Raw genomic sequence first — 25266 nt, 5'->3', positions numbered from 1 at the left:
TCATGTGTGTTTTTGCCACAAGAACTCCCCAACAGAGAAGAAAAAAGTACCTGCTACAGAGCTCAGAAAGCTGCAGGGCTGTGCAACATCAATGGTAATCTCTGGTTAAAACATATGCACATATATTTTTACATGTAGTTGTAGAGAGTATTAGGCCCTTTCTATAGTTAAATTAGCTTATTAAATTGGGTAATTAAGCTTGCCAATGCAGGGCTATCACAACCAGGCAACTATCCTTGCAGTTTTTGACAATTTAAAAACCTCCACACCACAGCTATACTTGTCCACATGCTTTAACATACCTGCTGATGCTTTTATCTCATTACCTAATGATAATGTGCATCCCTAACAATACATTACATTTAAACAAAAGAGAATTCTTTTGAAGAATACAGAAGACACACAAACAACGACAGAACAAAGAAGAGATGGAAAGGAAAAGTGAAAATACACAAAGTAAGGTGTTGTTGGCTCATTGTGCTGTGGAACAAATAATGATTTAGTGCATGACTCGTAGTGAAGGGGCTGATGGGGCTTTCCTGTAAGTGACTGTGCGATCTCACATGGCCCACAAATCCTGTGGTCATAAAAACACCTATATCTAGGTGCTATATGAAATCTGAAACAAAAACCTTCTGACTGATTAGTTTACTGCTGTTAGTGCCTCAAGATGTAAAGTTACTGTGTTTAACTCCTTGATCAAAAAAAACAAATAATTTAAAAATGTCTACTCTACAAAATGTACTGCAATATGGACTAATACATTATTTGTCATGTCTTCAGTTTTCTGCATTGTTCTACTTTACATAAAACACATTTTCCATTCTTTCAAGTACACTGCTTTACTTCAGGCATGGCACTCCAGTGTTCAAATATATATACAAATATCCTATCCACAGTGGCAGGGAAAACTGGAATCCAATTTAAATGAATAAATAAATAACAGACAGTCTCTAACAGAAGAGCTGGTGGAAATCACTCAACAATGCTAATAAGGAAGTGAGGAAGCGAGGGCTTTCACAAACAACAGGTTCATGCTCATCTGCATATCATGTTTAAATGTGTTTTAACTTTCAATTTACTTTGTGAAAATGACAATTGCAGAAATCAGTAACTCCACCCTCTAATGTCAGACATCCAAACTATGCCTTTTGCTTTTTTACTTCTGTTAAGAACATCATTTCCTCTGATTAATTTAAAGTGCATTAAAGAAAGGAAACGTCTGCAGGTGTACCAGCTGTTGTTGAATTAGAAGACACTCTGCCCAGGTTACTTGCTGTGATGAAGGTACTGCTGAGTGAACATGTTGAGCTCACTGTCAAGCCAGCCTGCCTTGTTCCTGACAAACATAAACACATATTAATATCAACATGTGAGTTGTATCTAACAAACAAATAATATACGAGTATCTGCAAAATAACTACATCATGTGAATAAATATTTTAATTGACTGACAGTCCTAATTTTAACATTATAATATTAAGAGGATTCATTTACTCACATTAAAATTTGCCAAGGCCTGTGTAACACATAATGTCACTGCTGCTACAATGCTGTGTCTGTGTAAAACCTAACCTCAGCTGATTAGCCCAGGTCTGGGATTATTTTTTATTACATTAACAAGCAATTATTATTTGCTGCTATGCAATATGCATAAATCTGTGACACTCTTTCAGGTTGCTTGTTCAATTTGCTACATGGTGTTGCAAGTTTGTAAAGTCAGAAAAAAACAACATCAGCCTATTTTTACACAATACTGACAGACAACAAAGAAAACCCCATCAAATAAATGAAACATAATAATAATAATAAACAGCTTGAAGAAATTTGACCCAAACGCTCTTGCTTCAATTCGGAGATGCTAGAGGTTATGAACTGCTTGATTCAAGTCTTTCCAGAACATTTCAGTTAGATTAAAGTTGTTCTTCTTTAACCATTCTTTTCTGGAACCAGTTGTGTGCTTGAGGCCATCGCTACATGACCCACTTTCTCTTGAGATTCTACCACCATGTTTCATGGTTCAGATAAGGTTTTTATGCAGAATAGCAGTGGCATTCATAACACTTGTCATTTAATCAGAATAATTTTGTTTTAAACTTTTACAGGACTTGTGTGAAAATCAGCTGATTTTTTGGGTCATATTTATGCTAAACTAGAAAAGATTTTAAAGGTTTTTACAAACCTTCAAGCACCACTGTCACCATTATGGTTTTTAATTTTACAGCCTCTACAAACCATATTTTAAGCCTGCAGATCAGTCATTTTGAATAAATTTAGATATAAAAACAATTCAGACTTACAGTAAATAATATACTATATTATCTATAATAACAATCTTTGATCTGTTTTGAATACGATCTTGGGTGATATCAACTACTTATTTGGAGCTTTAAAGACAAAAAAAAATGACAAAACTGTTCAAAAAAGATGAGCAGGCACCTGGCAGTTAAATGGATGAACCACCTGTCATTAGATAATTTCTCGTCACTGCTAAACATGACAGCTGTTCTCGCCACTGATGTTTGGACACAAACCTGGTAGAATGGATTATCGGGTGACCTGTGAATGTCCAGCTATTTAACATTTGATCATGGCCTTTTTTATCATTTACATCTAGATTTTAATTGTTAGCATCTAGAACTTGCTCTCCTCCTGTTTATGGCCACTGAGTGTGGTAAGGGTCTTACCGTAGCAACTTAGCTTTGCTCTGCAGACTATCCAGCAGCTCAATCTTGCTGTTCATCTCAGTGATCTCATCCTCAAGGTTCTGACGGGTTACATCTACTTGCTGGCAGAGTTGAGCAAACACACCAGCCAACTCCCTGTTTACACAAACAGACACACACGTTTCAGTAAACATAACACATAACAAAATGTAATATTTGATTACAATGGTCTGCCGTCTCTTGCTTTCAATCATTAAATGAAGAATGACTTTTCTGGTTGTTGTATGTGTGGCCAGTGAACATGCTCACTGCTGGACTTGGTGGCTGCAGTTGGATCCAGTGTAACTGACTATTAGCTGCAGCTTCTCACTGGCATAGTCCACAAACTGTCTCTTGAAGGCTCTTTCTTTTGCCTTGGTGGTCCAGGTGAGCCGTTCATAGACATAGAGGAGTCCGTACAGACCCACTGACAGAGCGATCAGACGCCAGCCCACTGCCTTCCAGATCTGCAAAACAACAAACAAACAACAAAATCACATGAGAAATTGTGACATAACAGTAGCAATACACAAGATATGCACTCAGTAATAAAAAACAAATATAAATTGAAGTGAGTGAGCGAGTGTCACATATGCACAGCAAGAACAATGGGATGTCGACCTGTCCCACTACCACAGTCCCACTGTAGTCTACTAGTCATTAGACACACCAGACACAGACGGTCAGACCAACACAGGTAAGTATGGAGGACAGACCCCACCCACTGAGATCTTCCATCACATATAAACCATGTTTTCCCACTAAACAGAACAGATGAAGCTGCCTGGATGAGTAGCGAAACCTCTTCAAACAACTCTACAAGTCCAGATGCCTTAATTGAACGTTCTGAATTCTTGGACCGATCCTCTACACCCTCTCTAGGAAATGTCATTCAGAAGCACGGCATAAACTTTCATTATTATGCTGATGATACCCAGCTGTATTTATCCAGGAAGCCTGAAGAAACAGAGCCGTTAGTCAGACTACAGGCATGTCTAAAGGACATAAATGACTGGATGACCTCCAATGTTTTGGAGGTCATTGTTTTTGGCCCCAAACATCTCAGAACTAGATTATCTGATAACATTCTCTCTCTGGATGAAATTACTTTGTCCTCCAGCATGACTGTGAGGAACCTTGGAGTTATCTTTGATCAAGACATGTCGTTTGTCTCTCATATTACACAGGTCTCCAAGAGCGCCTTCTTTCACCTCTGTAATATTGCTAAAATCAGGAGCATTCTCTCAGAGTGATGCTGAAAACTCCTCCATGCATTTGTTACTTCTAGACTGTACTACTGCAGCTCACTATTATCAGGATGTCCACATTACTCCATCAACAGCCTGCAGCTGATCCAGAACGCAGCAGCTAGAGTTCTGACAGGAAGCAGCCAAAGGGATCACATCTCTCCTGTTCTAGCGTCTCTTCATTGGCTCAGAGTGGGGTCAAGAATAAACTTCAAGATCCTTCTTCTAACCTACAAGGCAGGACCTGATAGTACCATAGTGCAGGTTTACTTGTAGTACCTGGAAGTCATAAAAGTAGTATGGGAGAACAAGCCTTTAGCTACAGTTGTGCTCATATGTTTACATACCCTGGCAGAATTTGTGATCTCTTGGCCATTTTTCAGAGAATATGAATGATAACGCAAAAACGCATCTTTCACTTGTGGTCAGTGGTTGGCTGAACCCGTTTATTGTCAATCAACTGTGTTTACACTTTTTAAATCATAATGACAACAGAAACTACCCAAATGACCCTGATCAAAAGTTTACATACCCCAGTTCTTAATACCACATATTGTCCCCTTTAACATCAATGACAGCTTGAAGACTTTTTGTGGTAGTTGTGGATGAGGTTCTTTATCTTCTCAAATGGTAAAGCTGCCCATTCTTCTTGGCAAAAAGCCTACAGTTCCTGTAAATTCTTGGGCTGTCTTGCATGTACTGTACATTTGAGATCTCCCCAGCAGTGTTAATTTTGGCAGCAATTTCTGATTTAGTTTTTATTTTAGTCTTGTGACTAAAATGTCATTTGATTTTAGTCACATTTTAGTCATCAACATTTTTAACTTTTAGTCTAGTTTTAGTCGACTAAATATCAAAGAAATTTAGTCGACTTTCTATGATATATATTTTTTCATGAAATATTTAAGGTTTGAAGTGCAATAAAAACAGGCACAGCTTTAACTTTTGTTATTTGAAACAAACATCTCTTTATTTAATTGCTATGACCTTTTCACAAAAGAACCAGTGAACAGTGAGCTGCTCTCCCTGAACACACTGTTCAGTCATGACCTTCTTCATGAATCCTCCATAACTACAGCAAAACACTTTTGTGACAACTTAGAAACAGGTCGCATGCTGTAAAACCATCAGCAGCGGGGTCTTAATTTATAGATTTTGTCACGTGTATCTTTGAACGGAAGTTAAGATGACTCGTCTGCAAATGTCGCTTCACGTTTATTGTATTTTTACCGCTGATAGTCGCTCCACACGGTTTGTAAACCGTCTTGTTTGTCTTGACATCAAACATGTCCATGTGTCTGTTCTTCTCCTGTGTTGTGTTACCATGCATGAGGACGCCTTCTTCCAGCATCGCGGGGTAACGTCCTCACGCAGAGAGATCACTTCTGATTGGCTCTCTGCCGCCGTCTCCTGATTCCTCCCTCCCTTCCACAAACAAAATTTGCTCTGATTGGATCTCGTCTCCATCAATAATTTCGTCTCGTTTTTATTCGTTGACGAAAGCGTCAATACATTTCGTCTTCGTTTTTGGCACCGTGCGTTAGTTTTTATTTAGTTATCGTCTCATTTTTATCAGCAAAAAACTATGACGAAAATGAGTCGTCAACAAAATGAACACTGCTCCCCAGAGAGATCACGTTTGAGATCTCTCATTGAGGTCCCCTGACCTCAGTCTCAATGGAGACTGTGATGGCCAGAACCTTCACTTTATTCTGCTGTAGCCAGTGACATGTTGACTTGGCTTTGTGCTTTGAGTCGTCATGTTAGAATTTCCAAGTATGTCCCATGCGCAGCTTCCTGATGAGTGCAGATTTTCCTCCAGTATATTTCGATAACAAACTGCATTTGTCTTGACATCAATTTTGACCAAATATCCTGTGTCTGTAGCTCATACAGCCCCAAAACATCAGCGATCCACCTCCATGTTTCACAGTAGGACTGGTGTACCTTTTATCATAGGCCTTGTTGACTCCTCTCCAACTGTAGCGTCTATGGTTATGGCCAAAAAGTTCAATTTTGGTCTCATCACTCCAAATGACTTTGTGGCAGAAGGTTTAAGGCTTGTCTCTGTGCTGTTTGGCGTATTGTTAGCGGGATACTTTGGGCAGTTGCATAGTAATGGCTTTCTTCTGGCGACTTGACCATGCAGCCCATTTCCTGATTGTGGATCTTAAAACAGCCACACCACATGTTTTCAGAGAGTCCTGTATTTCACTTGAAGTTATTTGTGGGTTTTTCATGGCAGTTGTGGCTGACATTTTAGTTTGTCTACCCGACAGTGGTTTGGTTTCAACAAAACCATAATTTTCCGCTTTTTAATTAGAGTTTGAACACTGCTGATTGGCATTCTCAATTCCTTGGATATCATATTATATCCCTTTCCTGTTTTATACAGTTCAACTACCTTTTCCCGCAGATGCTTTGACAAATCTTTTGCTTTTCCCATGACTGAGAATCCAGAAACGGTCTGTCAGGAGTCCTCAAACTCGTTGACCTTTTATACACACACACTAATTACAAGTAAACCGGTGAGGATGGTTACCTTTGATAGCCATTCAAACCCGTTTGTGTCAACTTGTGTGCATGCCATAAGGCAGAAATCACCAGGGTACGTAAACTTATGATTAGGGTAGTTTCTGTTGTCATTATGATTTAAAAAGTGTAAACACAGTTGTTTGACAATAAATGGGTCCAGCCAACCACTGGCCAAAGTGAATATTCTCTGAACATGGTCAAGAAATCCAAAGGTCTGCCAGGGTATGTAAACTTATGAGCACAACTGTATCAGGCACCGCTACAATGGAACCAGTTAACAATCTGGGTCCGAGACTAGACTTAAAAACTTTCTGTTTAGTAAAGCATACAGTTGGCCTTAAACATAGTGTGTAGGGCAGCACACACATGTGCATGCGACACGCTTCGGGCCGCTGTGTACAGACACAATTATGAATTATGCATGGCCATGCAGAGACAGAAATAAGACAAATAACATAAGGTTAGGTTCTTATTCTGTTAGACATATTTAGTTTAATAAAAAACAAGGTAGACCTGTTCTAGAGAAAAGGGGCACTTAAATGGCTTTTGTTATGATCTGGATATGTTGTGTAAAATATGTGTATATGTGTAAAACTATGTATATGTTACATGTTGCACTGTTACTATCCCCCATGAAAACTGTCTAAGGGTTTAGCACTGTATACAAAGCTGTGCAACATGACAACATTTTAATTTTTTTTTGTAATAGAGTATGGTAATTTGGTTTGTAACTTGTAAGCAATCTGTTAATAACAAAAAAGACATATTAGTAAATGATTTTACAAAATTATTTTGCGGTGCACAAAATTAAAATTCAAAACATGGTTCAAGTCAGTAATTAATAAATGATGTTGTTAAGTTTAAAAGTGTTGTGCACCCACTTAATATTAGTATTAATAAGCAAAGGGGAAAACATCCAGATATTGGCACTAAAAGTTGGGCAAAAAAAATCTGCAGCACTTTTCGACCATCAGCTGAACCTGACCTCTAAACATCAGCATCAGTTATAGAAAAAACAATATCAGTCGATCTCTAGTATGTATGTGTGTATGCTTACCACACCACCAACCACAAGGACACCCATGGAGGTACGGGAGGTAAGGGATGCAAGGCCTGTCACCATGGAAACCATGAGTTCCTCCTGAGTCATGGCGCTTTGTGGGAAAGGAGGCATGCTGGTGTTGACTGGAGTCAAGGCCATGGGCCGTGGAACCTGCAGGAATGTGACAAAGTCCTAAATGTTCCGGCACTCACGATAAAGGATATAATTATGCAAAAGATCACATCTTATAGAAGCCTACTTACTAATAATAAGCATTCACCCAAATTTAACAAGCAATTTGTGAAAATTCCATGCAGTTAAACATCTGAATATTTGAACACAAGCCTGGAAGTGTACCTGGTCATTGTAGCCCATAAGGGCCCGCCGGGTGTTCTTAGGGCCCAGGAAGCGGTTGACCAACATGGTCCAGCCCAGGGAGAAGTGAAAACTTATGTCCTCCTGAAAGTCACTGCAAAGTTTGTCACAGGCCAGGTCATAACTTAGGCTGAAGCACTGCCGTGGAACCAGCTTGTCCACCTGTTCCCTAACTGGGCTGGGCAGCAGAGGCTTCAGTCCATCTGCACACAAACAGGACAGCAAAGAAGTCAGTCTGTTTCAGGACAATATATTCTATTGGCAAAATACTGCCCGTAGGCTAGAAATAGCCCTGTGCTCTTTCAATGCAGCTCATGAAGGAAAACAGAAAGTCCACACAAAAATCAATAAAGGCAGCATCAGATGTGATCTCTATGTATATTCTACAGATCTACAGAACAGCACAGATGGAGGTTTTGGCAAATTTTTAGCAAGGCAAAGATTATGCAGAAAACAGTAGACAAGAGAACATGTGTTACCGATCATGTCAGTCTGCATGGCTTGCAGAGAACTGGTGATTGATGTGGAGCACCTATCTGACATGTTCTTGCCCAGACCTTCCTCTATGTGGCGATGGAGCTCCTACACACAAACAAAGAACAGTGCTGCTTACATAATAAGAATGAAAAAGAAAACTAATTATGATGTAGAAGAATAAGAAGATCAGAAATTGACTAAAAAGAATAAAAAGAAGATGTGGAAGATAATGAAGAAGAAAGAGGTTGGCCCACAGAGGGTGGTAAAAAAACTCCCATAGTACTTATCATAAACGTTTGAAATAAAAGTAGTAATTTGATCAAATGCTGATATTAAACTTCTACTCTTTTCTAGCAAATATTAGATAACTAGATCAAGCATGTTTTTAAACAGCAGCTTTCTACTAGTTGACAAATAGTAAAAAATAAAAATCTGTTGGGTATAGAATAGAGACCAAATTATAGTTTAGGTATATCGGTCTGCTTGTAATAAAGTATATTAATATTGGTGTTCAAAGTAGCTGATAGGAACTAATGCAGAAAAATGATATGGGTAATTTAGATATGGTCACCGCATAGTTTAAAGTTCTTCATCTACAGTGTTTACATTACTATCAGTATTTTTACTGTACATTACTTGAACACAACAAGTTTGTGAAATACAATGTCTCAAATTGGCTGAGGATAATGAAGATTATTTAACTCACATTCTTGTAGACTTTAAGCACCACTGATGATGGATGAAAGTCTAAGTGAAAATCATCCACAAGCACATGGAGCTTTCTTATTTCCTCTGCCATTGCATTAGACACCTGGACATGGGCCCAAAATGTAGGACAAAAACATTTGATGAGCTTTTAGTGTTGAGCTTTAGCACAAGGATAATTTTTAGATTCCATCAACTTCACTTTATTATATTTAGTTTGAATGTATAACGTGTAGAGTAAAATGTAATGTCGGGGTTTACCTGTCTTTCCACCTCCTCGGTGATCTTTTTTATCTTTGCCTTATAGTTCATAGTCAACAGGTCCAACTGCTTGTCTATAAATTCCACACGGTCCTGGCGGTCATCTTTTGTCTCGAGGCAGTAGATCCTGCACACATTTACACACACTTATAATTCATTAATTTGGAGGATGGGTGGGGTTCTGGTGCAGATTGCCAGTAGCATTTTTGTCTGTAGGACAGCCATAAAGCAGGCTGAGGTAGGCGGTGTCTAGAATACGGACATGGCTTTATTCATGTATTATAACTCTTTCTTACTGGATAAAGAGTGCTTACAGTGTCATGTAACCAATAAAATAAGTAGAAGTAAAAAGGTCACATTTGATTTTCAGGCTTTGTCAATATATAATCTTAGGCTGGATACAAACTCCACGAGTATGTAATAAATGTTTTTCTTTTCTCGAGGTGGCAAGAACAAAAGAAATTTTGTTTCAGCCGGTACTTTTCATGCTTCACAAAAAACGTATGTGCAGAACTCCTCATATAGTGCCCTCCCTGCAGTGCAAGTCACAAGTGTGTTCTTGAAGACATTTTGCTGCTGAACAATGGAGGAGGAAGATTTGTTTGCCCAAATATCTGTTAACCTGAATGAGTGATAATAATGTGGGTGTGTACATGCTTATAGCATAATAATAGATTGGACAATAGGTCTGGCAGGCAGTATGATTTGACCTCTGGAATGTGTGGATTCTGTGCTAGTGGAGAAGCTTTTCACTTTTCTTTATTTACCAAGCCCACTCTAAAATTTTGACCCATTACAAAATAGTTCCCAGACATGACTAAAAGCAACGTTCTGCTCTGAGTAGGTGTCGAGAACAAACTGTAAGACCTCCACCCCCCAGGGCTCCGAGAAGAAAATGACATCATTTACAAATTCATCTGTTCTCGTGGAGTGTGTAACAGCCTTAAGTGCCTAAACCTGTGCAGTCAGCTTCTAAAAGCAAACTCACCTCTGCTCTTGCGCAGCAATGTGTACAGAATCCATGATCTGGCGTAGAGCTTCAGAGATCTGCTTTGCCCTCACTGTGTGCTGTTCAAACTTTGTCTTCACTGCTGACTGTGAGATGCACTCCTAAACACAGTTGCACATTAAGGACAGTCATCAGCTCAAAAGAAATACTCCAAGTACAGCTAAAATACTTGGATATCTGATCAAAAGCTATGTTATGCTACAAAAAAAGGCAAAACCAGGGCCACAAGCCGTTAACAAAGGTTAACTGTCACTTTACTAATATGACTGGTTATGAAAAAGAGCATCGCACCAACAACAGAGATCTTTGCACCTAGATACAAATAGCACATGAGGGTTGTGGAAGCTCTGACTTTGAAAAGCAAAAACCAAGCTCACTTAAGCATGCCCAGAAGCACGTTGGAAGACATACTACTACCTAGTGGAAGTCAGGGGCGTATTCTTATCTTAGCCTAAAAAAACTTAGTAAGGATTCTTAGCTTAAAAGTGATTTACGAACATTCTCAAAGCGACTCAAGGAGAAAGAGCATACTGAAAGTATTAACTTAGTGAGGAGGCATGGTTGACCCTGTTCTCTGTTATGTATGATGTTTGTGCATCTTTTTTCCTCTCTCTCTCTTTAAGCCTCTTTGTCCTTTCTACATCCTCTTCTCCTCCTCTACCCGACCGGCAGCAGCAAGGGGTTCAGCCCCAGCTGGTCCAGTCTGCTGATGAGCTGCTGTGGCATGATAGTGTTGAATGCTGAGCTAAAATCTATGAATAGCATTTGAACATATGAGTCCTTATTTTCCAGATGGGTGACAGCTGTGGGAAGTGCAGTGGAAACTGCATCATCGGTTGACCAGTTGGGCCGATATGCAAACTGGAACGGGTCCAGGGAGGGAGGGAGGACAGTCGTGCATTGATCTGGCTGAGAGATCATTTCACCCTGGCTTGGGACAAGGAAAACACCAGGTCAGTGTGAGAGGGTGTGATGTTCTGTGCAGGGTGCTGTTGAGTGCAGCAAAGCGTCCAAAGGTTATTTAGCTGGTTCAGCAGAGAACTGTTACTGTCACAGTTCTGTGGTGGGGGCTTGTAGTCCGTAACAGTCTGTATCCCCCACCATAGGCTCCGGCTGTCCCTCCACTTTAGCTGAAATAAGGCTTAGTAGGGTATGGCCTGTATGACCTCCCTACAATGCCTGGGCATGCTGCTGATGAGGCGACAGATGTCCTGAGGGATCTCCTCCCAGACCTTGATTAAAGCATCAGTCAACTCCTGGACAGTCTGTGGTGCAACTTGGTGTTGGTGGATGGAATGAGACATGATGTCCCAGATTTTACTCAATTGGATTCAGGTCTGGGGAACGGACAGGTCAGTCCACAGCATCAATGCCTTCATCATGCAGGAACTGCTGACACACTTCAGCCACATGAGGTCTAACATTGTCATGCATCAGAAGGAACCCAGGGACTACTGCACCAGCATAGGGTCTCACAATGGGTCTGAGGATCTCATCCCAGTACCTAATGGCAGTCAAGAAAATGCCTCCCCACACCATTACCGACCCACCCCCAAACTGGTCATGCTGGAGGATGTTGCAGGCAGCAGAAGTTTCTCCACAGCGTCTCCAGACTCTGTCACATCTGTCACATGCTTAGTGTGAACCTGCTCTCACCAATAAAAACCACAGGGCAATCTACCAATCTTGGTGTTCTCTGGCAAATGCCAATAACCCTGCACGGCGTTGGGCTGTAAACAAGTCCCACTTGTGGACGTCGGGCCCTCGTACCACCTTCATGGAGTCTCTTTCAGACAGTTTTATCAGAACCATGCATATTAGTGGCCTGCTGGAGGTCATGTTGCTGGGCTCTGGCAGTGCTCCTCCTGTTCCTCCTTGCACAAAGGAGGAGGTAGCGGTCCTGCTGCTGGGTTGTTGCCCTCCTACAGCCCCCTCCACGTCTCCTGGTGTACTGGCCTCTCTCCTGGTATCTCCTACATGCGGGTGGGTACATGTGTGGGTTGTAGACACCGCCTCATGCTACCTCTAGGGCTGAGAGCACTGACAAATTGAAAAGTGACCAAAACATCAGGCATCAGGCTCTCCTTTATAGGGCTTGTCTTGATAACTGCCTCTCATTTCCACCTGTTGTCTGTTCCATTTGCACAACAGCAGCTGAAATTGATTCACAATCAGTGTTGATCCTAACTGGACAGGCTGATTTTAGAGAGGGGTGATTGACTCGGAGTTACATTGTGTTCTTTAAGTGTTCCCTTTATTTTTTTTAGCAGTGTATGTGACTTAATTAGTGCTGCTTGCAATAGGTCTAAGAGGAACTGCATCCTTGTGTATGTTAGGGAGTCCATAGATTCATGGAGTGACCTCTCCTGGATATAGTTGCTGTACAGCTTTCTGTTGATTACTTTTTCCAATGCTTGCAAATATTTGATCAGTTTTCTTGTATTAGTTAGTGGGATCCCTCTTAGGTGACTCATAGGTGTCTGTGTCATTGAGGAGATGATTTTAGAGTGCTAGTCCTCTGTGTTTAATATCACTGTGCATCTGCCTTTTTCTGCTGGAAGGATAGTGACGCCTGTCCCTTTGTACACTTGTTACTGATTTTCTTTGTTAGAAAGACAGAGCAATGCAGCCTATGCAGTTCAGTGCAGTAAGGAATGCTCTGATCTATATATTGGTGAAACCAAACAACCACAACACAAAAGGAGGTCACGGCACAGGAGAGCCACATCCTTAGGACAGGATTCAGCAGTTTATCTATGCCTTAACCTAGTGGTCACTCTGAGAATAAGAATGTCTGCATTCTGGACAGAGAGGACATTTGGTTTGAAAGAGGAGTCAAGGGCAGCCATGTATGTGAAGTTAGAGAAACCCTCTCTAAGCAGATGAGGAGAGCTAAGGCTCTCATTTGCTTACAACTCTGTCCTTTCATCTCCTTCTAGTAGGCTTCACCCTCTTTTCAAACCCTAACAGTGGGCCATTAACTTCTCTTCTCTTCTGCACAGGGTCCTGGCACAGTTTCTGGTCATTCACTGACAATTTACCAACAAGAAAAATCTTAGTCATGTGAGTTCCTGCAAGATCCACCCACGGAGGCCCTGAGCACATGAAAACACAGAATCCCCACCAGAACAGCAGCAGAACTGAAGAAGCCACTCGGGGGAGTGGTAAAATGTCTTTAAACTCTTGAACATGACTATGACCTAAATGAATGACAGCATCCACAGACATAAGACATAAGATTTATATACAATTAAAGTCATTTTGAAAGTGGCTTTAGTGATAAATAACATGGATACCACTGAGTCAATTAAAAGTTAAACCTAGTTGTTTCGTAAAAAGATCATACCTCAAATCGTCTCTCAAAGTTCTGAAATTCAAACATTCTGGCTTGAAATCCCTCTGCAAGAGCTCCACCTGAAACCAGACAAGAATCTTGTAGTAACATTGCAACACAAGCTATAACATGACCAGACATTTAGTGTATTGCACTCTTTTTTTTTTCAAATCTTAAATCATTGCGATTCTTTCAGCTTTTTCAAGATTCTCTGTTTTGACAATGTCTTCACCTGCTTCAGGCATTCCTTGAGCCTTCTGCACACGGGCCTGGAGTACCTCCTTGGCTGAGACAAAGAAGATGCGGTCATTGGCCTGGGCTCTGTCCACCACACCCAGCTCATCCACTAAAAAATTGGTGCAGCGGTCCATATGCTGCCTGCGAACCTGACAACAACAGTACTCTTGAATAAATATGAACAACAGAATGCTCAAGAATGGAAGTAAAAACATTTCTTTACAGAGGTACTGTAGTAGAAGTGTGTGAACAATTTAGAATTGTCTATATTTCTACATAAATATGACCCAAAGTATCAGCCAATTTTACACTTGAGATTGGACAAAGAAAATCCACTCTAATAACTTTAGTAAGAATTTGATTCTATTAAAATAAATGTAATCATAATTTAAGTCTCTGATTACTGGTTTTAAAGTTTTAACATGACTTTTGATTGTCCAAAAAAAAACAAGACAATCTACTACTTCATTTGATACTTAGCTAAGTGCTAATTGTAAACCCTGAAAAGACAACTTAGTGCTTCAGGCTAACCTGACATTAATGTCACTTGACTATACAAGAAAGAACGCAAAGGTACAAGGACAACTAATATTTTTTCTTAGACCAGTCACAGTATTATAGCTCTGCAGAGATTTCCAAACCTGGGCAAGTACAGTCTACCTACAGGATTGATAAAAAAAACTCTTGGGATAAAAGAGAAGGTTTTAACCTTTGGCACAGTGAAGTTTGTATAGATACCTAAGAAGCATGAGGTTATCCTCAGTTCAATTTCAACACACACAGAGTTTGGGAGTGTTAGTGCTGAGTGAGTGCTAACTGACCTCCTCCATGTATTCAGGTTCTGATGCTGAGGCGTCCCAGCGGTTGTTGAGGATGAAAATGTTGGGACTGGAGAGACGCTCATTAACCTTGTGGAAGAAGGACTTCTCCTGTAGAACAATAAAATGCATTAGTACGGCATAGGGTACATTTGAATAAAGAAAAGGGCACAGTATCACACAGAGAGCATTCATTTCTCACCGTCTGCATCAGTGTTGACTCAGAGTTTGCCACTAAAACAAACACATCCGCATCCAGGCAGAATTTGTCGATCCAGCTATCCAGCTCTGTAGTAACATCGATGCCTGGGCTGAAGAAGAAAACACAAAGAAGAGTTAGCCTACTGGAGTCCTCTGCAAATGTGGCAGCTTTTAGGCAAGAGAAAACTAAAATTTAATACTCTAAAGGCTTAACACTTTAACAATAACTACACATTAGACACAGGACAGTTCAGAAAAAAAAATCCAAACCGCTCAGAACACATGTCTCTGTTCAGGGCGCTGGTTGTTGTTGTTTGGTTCAGGACATGTGCGACAAGTTGCATTACTTGGCTTTTTTCCCCACTGGCATGGAGATGAGTGTCACCAACATGGCGACTCACTTAATCTAACAATCCTAATCTAGCGACTTTTTTTGGTCACAGGAACTTGTGCAGCAGTCTCAGCTGCAGAGCAGACCCAAACCACTCTGCGTCCAATCATGTGCAAAGCTGCCACTGGTCAAGTCATAGCTTACAGAGCGGGATGTACAGAGCATAATTCAATGGCAAAATAATAATTAAAAAACAGTGGTAGTTTTCTGTCTCAGCCACAACGTTACTCCTCTTTCCTACAGTGTCCAATACAACTGCAAGCAACTGCAAGCAACTTATGCACAGTGGAAGAATACTTTATAAAGTATTCAGTTACAAAATACAGATTCATTTTTATTTTATTTACTATAAACCAGCTTGACATGTGGCCGTTTTTGTTTGATTTTGTAAACTGGAAAATACAAATAAGAGCTCCCACTCCAATGACTATTCACTGTCATACACATGTACATAACCACACAATGAGACAAGCAATCAGGAGAAAGTCAGACATCTGCTGTAAACAAGATCTTTGTTGTAACAAAGACAATGGTTTTTTGTGTGACTTTGATAGTGGTGGAGGCAAGATTCACATTATTTGACTTCTCCCATATGCCTTCAACACTATCCAGCCTCCATTACTGGGAGAGAAGCTGCGGCTGATGGGTGTCGCCGAGGGACAGACACCAAATACCCCCGGAACTGGTTGGGAGGACCCACCGTGGTTGCAGAGCCGGGAAGAAACGTCGGGAAAAGAAGAGACGCTTCAGACCAGCTCTCCCCACCGCCACTATGGGAAATGTGAGATCTCTTCCCAAGGTAGGGCAGCAGTGGCTCAGTGGTATAGTCCAATAACCAAAAACGGAAGGTTGGTGGTTCGATCCCAACTCCTCCCTAAGTCATTGTGTGTGTCCTTTACCTGCACTACTTCCAGTGTACTTACTGGTGTGGCGCGCCTTGGTCATTGTATGACACTACAATTTACCTCTGGGATTATTAAAATATCTAAATGAAAACTAATTAACTGGCTGATGGCACTAACTCGCCATCAGCGTGAGTATAGGGAGAGCAGCATCCTTCTGTTCTCCGGGACCTGGCTCACACTTTCACAAAACTTTCAGCGGTAAGGGAAAAGGAGGAGGCTGGCTGTGTATGTGAACATGAGACTTTAACATTCATATGGACGTCGACTCCGACAGTCTGAAGATTGCCTTCAACTCACTCTTGGGTTCAGTTGGGTTCTCTCAGTTAGTAAATGAACCCACACACTGCCACAGTCACACCCTCAACCTGGTTCTCACCTACGGCCTGGAAGCTGAGAACCTGCTAGTGTGGTCTCAAAATCCTGTTCTTTCAGATCACTCATTAATAACCTTTGACTTCTCTCTTTCAGACCTACCAGCACCTGAGGAAAAGGTCTACTACAGCAGATGTCTGTCTGAAGACGCCATAAAGCAGTTTAGGACAGCAATCCTACCAGTACTCCCCACAGTCCCAAGTACTGATGGGGGTACCAACTTAAATATTACTCCTGCAGAGCTGGACCGTTTTGTCAACAACACTGCAGACACACTACACTCAGTCTTAAACAGGATTGCTCCACTGAAGAAGAAGAAAACTACAAATCAGAAGAGGCTAGCTCCGTGGTACAACTCAAATAGCCGATCACTGAAACAGATTACACGAAGGATGGAGAGGAAGTGGCAGTCCTCTAAATCAGATGACTCCCGGAGGATCTGGAGAGACAGTTTGCTGACGTATAAGAAGGCCCTTCGTAAAGCCAGGACAGCCTACTATTCATCACTAATAGAAGAAAACAAGAACAACCCGCGCTTTCTCTTTAACGCTGTAGCCAGGCTGACAAAAAGCCACAGCTCTGTGGAGCCTCGCATTCCTGCAGCTCTTAGTAGTGAAGACTTCATGAGCTTCTTCACTGATAAAATCACCACAATTAGAGGACTAATCAACCACAATCTCTCTGTGACCGCTGAGGATACACCGCCACTTCTGGAAACGGATCCTGATCTAACTCTGGACTGCTTCGTGCCCATAGGCCTCCCTGAGCTGACCACCAGCATTAGCAAGTCTAAACCTACTACCTGTCTTTTGGATCCGATCCCATCACGGCTCCTCAAGGATGCTATTCCTCTGATCGGAGACTCTATATTAGGACAGATCAACTTGTCTCTGGAAACAGGATATGTATCACAGGCTTTTAAAACTGCTGTGATCATTCCGATACTTAAAAAACCTTCACTGGACCCGGACGTCTTAGGAAACTACAGACTGATCTCCAACCTCACATTTAGGCTGCAAACACAGCACCCACAGGCCTTCTTCCTCATCTCTGGAGACTTTAACCACACATCTCCCTCATCTGTTCTGCCCACATTCACTCAGTATGTCACCTGCCCCACTAGAGACAATAGAACACTGGACTTGCTTTATGCCAACACCAAGGAGGCATATTCTGCATCCCCCTCCCTCCCCTGGGAAGAGCTGACCTTAACATAACATAACAATATGCTGGAGATTTTTTACCAGTCTGTTGTTGCCAGCACTCTGTTCTCCTCTGTGGTCTGCTGGGGGGAGAACATTGCAGCCAGTGACACCAAAAACCGGCTCCATCATTGGCTGCAGACAGGAGATGTTTGAAGCAGTGGTGGAGAGGAGGACACTGAACAAACTGTAATCTATCATGAATAACCCTGATCGCCCTCTCCACCCTGTACTGGACAGACAACGGATCACCTTTTCCAAAAGGCTCAGACAGCTTCCTTGTCATACAGATTGCTACAAGAAAATCTTTCCTACCTCATGCCATAAGACTGTATAACACCTCCTCTCTGTGCCAGATCTGGCACTTCTGCTGTAACTGACAGATTTTGCACAAGGTTTAACCTTTGAAATTGCACACTTTTTTGTACTTTCTATTATCTGTAAATGATGTCTATACTGTTCATTTCTACCATTAGAGATATATATAGAGATTGGTATGCTGGGTTTTATTGCTACTGTAATAGCAACATTTCCCAGCTTGGAAATGAATAAAGTACTTCTATTCTATTCCATTCTGCATTGTTTTATTCCTCAAAGCGAATAAACACATGAAAGTACCGTTGTGTAATCCACCGATTTCGACAATGTATCTGTATTCTAATTACCATCCCTAAAGTAAAGTTACTCATATTTTGTATTCTAATTACGTAACGTCAGTACAAGTAATCCGTTACTCCCCAACACTGATTATGCAATGAGTTGGCAATACTGGAGCATCTCTCTTAAGCACTAACAAAATGTGACAGAATGGAAACTTCAGATGGGCAACAGCAGCAACACAATAGAATAACTGATTCTTAAATATAATACATTTTAGATATTTTTTTATATATTTTATGCTGAACTATGGTATTTCCAATGTGTTAAAAAAAGGAGAAACAATGTTAACAATGTAACTGAACCAGACTGAAATCTGTGACCTCAGAACTGTGATACAAACCAAACCACAGATTGTGTGAACCGTTCCACCCCTACTACAGATACAAACAACATACACATAAGAACTGACCTGTCCACCAGCACCAAATCATCCCTGAGCAGAGCACACTTTGCCTTAGGCCACATGACACAGACCAGGCTTCCAGCATCCAGGTCTTCATCCTGGTGAAGAGCATGGGCCAGCTGATTCACCGTCTGCAATCACAGACAGTGTTTACAAACATTCCGCAATTGGAGATTGACCAGCATACACATGTGACACCATGCTAACCTTTATGCTCTTTCTTTCCTCAGAGCCTTCAGTGAGGAGGAAGGCTTCATTGCCATCAGTGCCCTCCACCCTGAGGAAGCAGTTAGTGGTATGTCCTATTCCAGATGGCAGTACCTTGTCACACAGCATGGCATTGATCACTGAGCTCTTTCCGTTGCTTGTCCTATAGAACATGTAAAATGAAATATGTCCAAATACCTTTAATCAACAGACTAGAGAAGTAGTTTTATGATGTTTCAGGGTATGAACGTTTGGAGATTTACACAGAAATACAGTGGTGTGAAAAAGTGTTTGCCCTCCCTTGTGATTTCTTATTTTTGTGTTTTTCACACTTAAAAACATACAATCCTAGGAACTACAAGTAAACCAGTGTGACAAACAAAAAATAAGAAATCACAAAGGGGGCGAACCCTTTATGTTTAATAGATTAAAAAAATTACGTGGGCTATGACAAAAAATAGTAATTGTATTCAGTATAGGTAGACTAGAGTAGAAAGGAACAAGAAACACATACCTTCCAAAGAAGACCACCTTCATATGTCTGCGGGCAAGCACTTCTCCAATCCCTGCCACTTTGGAAAGGTAACTCCGGACCTCCTGAACCTGCTCCTCCGTTGCAACTGGGTCCAACTCTTCATTTTTGTATGTATCTAGCATATGAAGGCCAAAACACAGATTATATTTTCACAATTGTAGTGCAATTATGGAAATAAAATCTTACAACAATAAATAAATGGAGGAATCACATGACTATTCATAATTTTTACTTCTACATTTAAATGTTATCTAATATTATCAATACATACGTGCTACACAGACTTATGGTGTAAGTAATGATGAAACATGTATATTACTTGTAAAATTGTGTTGCGTCAATATGAGACATATAGATGTCTGGAATTTTTGATTTCCGTCCACATGTCAATGTCCATTGACCACTTGTTGTCTGGTATGTTTTGAGGGTTGTTGCCCAATCCAGTCCGACTTAGGGGCCGTGTCCCACTGCTAGGGTATGTCATACCCTATACAGGGGCTTACAGGCCATATGTTGTCATGTGTGAGTTTTTGTGTGTTTGAGACTTGCTGTGATGGTGGTACCACAGGAAACTAGAGCAGGACATAGGGCGATGCTCCTTTTAAACGCTCAAGTCTCTTGCCACATCTGCCAGCTGTGTGCTATCTGTTCACTCCTGGCCACATGCTCTACTACTCAACTCTCTTTAATGTTCTACTCATCTTTAAACATTAGGCTGTAGCCATCTTTTTCTAAAATGAAAGATTTCAATGTTAATCATATAGGTTGCAGAAGCCTAAACATTAGCATGTGTTCTGCTGCCGGCTGCTCCTTCTTTACACTTTGCAAACACTTTCAAAGGAAGTGGACATAACTGGCATGAAAGCTGAAAGGCACACAATGACAGATATTAGTTGCTGCATTTCTAAGTGTTTTCCATGTTGAGATTGCGTTTTATTGCACAGTCCTAACTGAAGTACCCGTGGGCTCTCTATTTCTCTCTATGTAAATGTATAATTGTAGAACAGATGTTGTAGTAACCATGTCTGTCTGTGACAACATATATTATTATAAATAAGAGAACTTGGCAGGTGGGACGGTACCTTCCAGAAACAAAGCACTCTCCTTGATGTAGGCCCCCAGCTGTTCAAAGATACCGTTTATCTTTTTCTTTGCTGTAACAAAATGTTTGAGTGGCGATGCATTTACTTCTGCCATCATTCTCTTTTCCTTTTTGCCATGAAATGGGTTGGTGTTTGGTCGTGGAAAAACCAGAGACATGGCACTAGACAGAAAAAAAACACAAATATACGCATTTATAAGCATTTCCATCAAATATGACACTTTTTTCCATGTCCAATACCGATCCCTATACCACAAGATTTAGTATCTGCCGATACCGATTCCAATCCGATACCTTTCTCTTGTGGTTTTAACAAGTGTTAATTAATATATCTGTATGGATTCCTACACACTAGCGTGGCCCTTCAAGTTAAGCTACATGACATTTTACATGATATTGGACTCAAGGATTGTTTTCTGAACATTTCAGGGGACCAGGGAAACAAGCATGACCTGGATGATAGAGACATCCACAGACATTTACATGATAGTTTAAGCCAATAAATCGTATTCTGCCCTTGTAAAATGTGGTTGAATTCAAACGTGGCAGATAGTTAAACAGTTTCCCTTTTCCTTATTAATACACACAAAGCACCCCATATTGACAGAAAAACACTGAATTGTTGACATTTGTGCTGATTTATTTAAGAAAAACTGATATATCACATGGTCCTAAGTATTCAGACACTTTGCTCAGTATTTAGTAGAAGCACCCTTTTGATCTAATACAGCCATGAGTCTTTTTGGGAAAGATGCAGCAAGTTTTTTACACCTGGATTTAGGGGATCTCTGCCATTCCTCCTTGCAAAGGAGGAATGCAAGGAGTTCTGTCTTGTATTGGACAGGTGATGAGCAGTGCCTGGTTTTCTCCACAGACCAGATAATCTTTCTCACCATCTTGGAATCCTTCAGGTGTTTTTAGCAAACTCCATGCTTTTATGTTTCTTGCACAGAGAACAGGATTCGTAAGGAGTCGTAAAAAGCCTCGACTGGTGGAGGGCTGCAGTGATGGTTGACTTTCTACAACATTCTCCCATCTCCCGACTGCATCTCTGAAACGCAGTGATCTTTGGCATCTTCTTTACCTCTCTCACCAAGGCTCTTCTCTCCCAATAGCTCAGTTTGGTCGGACAGCCAGCTCTAGGAAGGGTTCTGGTTGTCCTAAACGTCTTCCATTTAAGGATTATGGAGCCCACTGTGCTCTTACGAATCTTAATTGCAGCAGAATTATTATTTTCTTTTTTAAATTTCAGTTTTTCTTTTTTAATACATCTGCAAAAATGTCAACAATTCTGTGTTTTTCTGTCAATATGTGGTGCTGTGTGTACATTAATGAAGAAAAAAAGAACCTAAATGATTTTAGTAAATGGCTGCAATATAACAAAGAGTGAAAAATGTAGGGGATCGGAATACACTCCGTAACCACTGCAAGTGTTCACTTGTCTGGTGAGTGAATAACACTCCTATATCCACCCACTTGTGCAATATCTGCTAATATGTTCATCTTATTCTTTAACTGTAGGTAGTTTTATTTATACTGTATCATTTATTTTGATCTTACCCTATTGTATCTGTGCTGTTGCAACAATGCAACTTCCCCATTTTGGGACAGATAAAGGTTCTTAATCTTAAACTTGTTTCATCCACAGTCATTCCATGTGTGGATAACACAACCAAATGGGTAGAACAGCATTGACAGCAAAATATTTCGGCCTCACTTTTGTACTAGGGGCAAAACCACACTAGCCATCTACAAGTTACGGTTCAGTGAGCATGAAACATCATTTTCACACAAGGATTAACCACCAGAGTACAGACCCCAACAAGAGTCTTTAGAAAGTTCTACAGAATACTTTACACAGCGGTCTGTCTCTTGCATCGTCTACACGAGAGTGCCTTTCTTCACTTTATGAATAAAATTTGTAATTCTGGATGGAAATAAATGTACTGGGTGTTGTAATCAAAACTAAAGGTGGGCCTAATACCAGCTACTTTACTGGCAAAGTAAAGAGGTGTGATAAAGAATGTGGGGTCTCCAGTTGGTCAACATACAATAAATAGAACTAGTAAAGTTAGGATTTTGCACTTCAGTAATTTGCAAATCTATTCAACATCAAATATACTGCAACCTGTCATGTCCTGTTCATTATGCCTGAGCCAGGTAAAACTTCCTGGTTTTGTGTTTACAAGAAAACTAACATTAAATGACATTAAATCTGTGTTAATTCGCTTCTGATAATCTGGAGATGATCCCTGACTGCATCATGACTGTATGATCCTGTAAAATACTGCTATTTTAGCAGTTAAACATATCAAATGTTCAGGAGTCAACAATATTCCAATCTAACCTAGCTGGAAAAGTTATATGTTATATAACATAACTATTTATGAAATCCCTATGTGCCAGATGTACCTATGTACCTGGATCAAAACTGTAGGTTTAAACTCATTGCTCATCACATTATTGCAGACTTTTCTGACTCTGTTCACACACACAGCTGGTCAATTATGCGCCTCTTTCCTTCGCTTTGCGTATGTAAAACCTTTATTGTGCTTTTTAAGTGTGCTTTTTCTCCCATCCAGGCACCAGGCCAGATCTACATGAAAACTCCTACACCCGTCAAATCTGGACTACACCAAGAGGTAGAAAGCACCCACTTCAGTGTCACACCTTATCGGTAGGTATGTCAACGATCTTTCGGCTGTTGAATTGGACTGTATTTAAATACTCCTGGAAACTGTGACTGTCTCCTGCCTACGGTGTGAAGGCCGCCATGCGGCTATGACCTTTCACACAATTTTAAAGTAAACCGTTTTATTCCTTCTTTAAAAATAATGTAGTACATATTACAGTAGCATAACCTTAACTCATATTCAACACGACTTTAGTACCTTGACGTTTAATCCAATTTGCACATGCTAACCTCTGTCAAGACACGTACATGTCATCCAGTAATATAACATTACGGCCCCACGTATATCTGTCCAGCAGTCCGTTTCCTTGTGTTATTGTGGTTAATATGCTGTAACTTTCATAATCCCATTTTAAAAAGGCGTTGCTTTGAGATGAGGCTAGCCCAGGTCGTCTGATTACCAGCTAACTAGCCTTCTATTGAAGTTCACTTAGAAGAGTGGCTAACGCTAGCTACTGCTAAAAAGACTGTTTCGGATTTGTGGCTTACCGTGGCTGGCAGTCGTTCCTTACAAATAGTCCTCTTGCATCCTGGCTCCTCCGCTTTTGTAATCTCTTCGCATTAACTTGCTACAAACGTTTGCGCGACACTGACTATAGAACTAGGAATTACAGTTAGCTACCTAAGCTATGTGTCTGGGCGTCACTTTTTTTTAGCCCAGTTTACCCTCTATGGTGAGATCCCTATCAATGCGCTTTTCTACTCGTACTTACGGTACGGGTACCGGAAGTGGCCAAAATGGACGATTAAAGAATTAGCGAAAACATTAAAATGTTGTTACTATGAACACATTGATTACACATCAAATACATATTTCTAGCTAACTGAGAAAACATTATTTATTTTCCAGTGCTGGCTTACTTTTGTAAAACAACAATAAATCACTGTAAACATGGAACCCTCCTAATCCTTGAGCTCAATTACATAATTCCAGTTCAGATTGAGGATGACCTTGTATGACCACAAACGGTAGTATTTTACTTTGTGTGATTGATGAAAGCAATTTTCAGCATGCTTCTATGCACACATGTTCCATACCAAACAGATAGAAATACAGTTCTAAAGCTAAAATGTTAAACAGTTTCCATTCTTTTCTTAAACTGAACATCAAAACATCAAAACAATACATGAGACACAAAATTCTGAAACTCTATTTTCTACATCTAAAAACGTTGCATTTTGATTTTAGAGCCATCCTTAATGGCCTTGAGACTGCACAAGTCTGTATACAAGTTCAACTTGCAACAGAAAGTGAAATATTACAAGTGTATCTTTACTACTTATTAAACAGTGAAAGGCTCAAATGCAGTAGCTTGTATAAAGGCAAACCAGAGAAAGGCTGTTGTTGAGTAACAGATAAACATTTGAAAAATTAAATTATAAGTTATCTGTACAGTAAGAAAAGAGACAATGGAAATCTAAAGATCATTTATTTTGTATTACTTTTTGCTCATACAGTTAGAAAATGACAAATTCTTTTCTTTTCAATATTTTCTAGACTACTTAGTGATAATAAACACCTAAAGCAAAACTTACCTAAATTAAAGGTGGTGATGCCTGCATTGTAGTGGTTCTCTGAGCTGACCTAAATGCAGGCAACACAATGGCACTGAACTAGTATTTAAAGAAATAAAACCTGATGTCATTTGCCCTGCTCTGTTTCTTTACGTTCAGTCTGGAGTGTTTAAGCTTGTCGTAGCGTTACTGTACACTGTCACTGTTACTGCACAACAGCACACATGTACCATCGTGTTGCTCTCAAGTGAAGTGCTCCGAGTATCCACAGTACCAAAGTGTGGTCTACACAGTCTTACTTTATCTGTGGAATTTCTTAGAGATTCATAAACAGAG

The 25266-nt window shown here is 40.4% G+C and overlaps 1 protein-coding gene across 1 annotated transcript; it reads right to left on the bottom strand.

Annotated features, from left to right (window-relative positions):
* Nucleotides 1–823: 823 nt before the first annotated feature.
* On the bottom strand, nucleotides 824–24105 carry mfn2 (mitofusin 2). Its single transcript, XM_028410501.1, has 18 exons — nucleotides 23905–24105; nucleotides 20704–20885; nucleotides 19601–19736; nucleotides 19087–19249; nucleotides 18886–19010; nucleotides 14948–15056; nucleotides 14749–14856; nucleotides 13923–14076; nucleotides 13703–13770; nucleotides 10336–10457; nucleotides 9348–9474; nucleotides 9088–9192; nucleotides 8384–8486; nucleotides 7887–8107; nucleotides 7545–7700; nucleotides 2976–3172; nucleotides 2688–2822; nucleotides 824–1339 (listed from the first exon to the last, which is right to left on the bottom strand). The coding sequence occupies exons 2-18, from the start codon at nucleotides 20879–20881 to the stop codon at nucleotides 1270–1272; spliced, it is 2277 nt and encodes a 758-aa protein (XP_028266302.1). The 5' UTR covers nucleotides 20882–20885; nucleotides 23905–24105; the 3' UTR covers nucleotides 824–1269.
* Nucleotides 24106–25266: the final 1161 nt, after the last annotated feature.

The sequence above is a fragment of the Parambassis ranga genome, chromosome 7 (genome assembly GCF_900634625.1).
Source record: "Parambassis ranga chromosome 7, fParRan2.1, whole genome shotgun sequence".
Taxonomy (NCBI): domain Eukaryota; kingdom Metazoa; phylum Chordata; class Actinopteri; family Ambassidae; genus Parambassis; species Parambassis ranga.
This window is presented reverse-complemented; position numbering and strand designations above follow the sequence as displayed.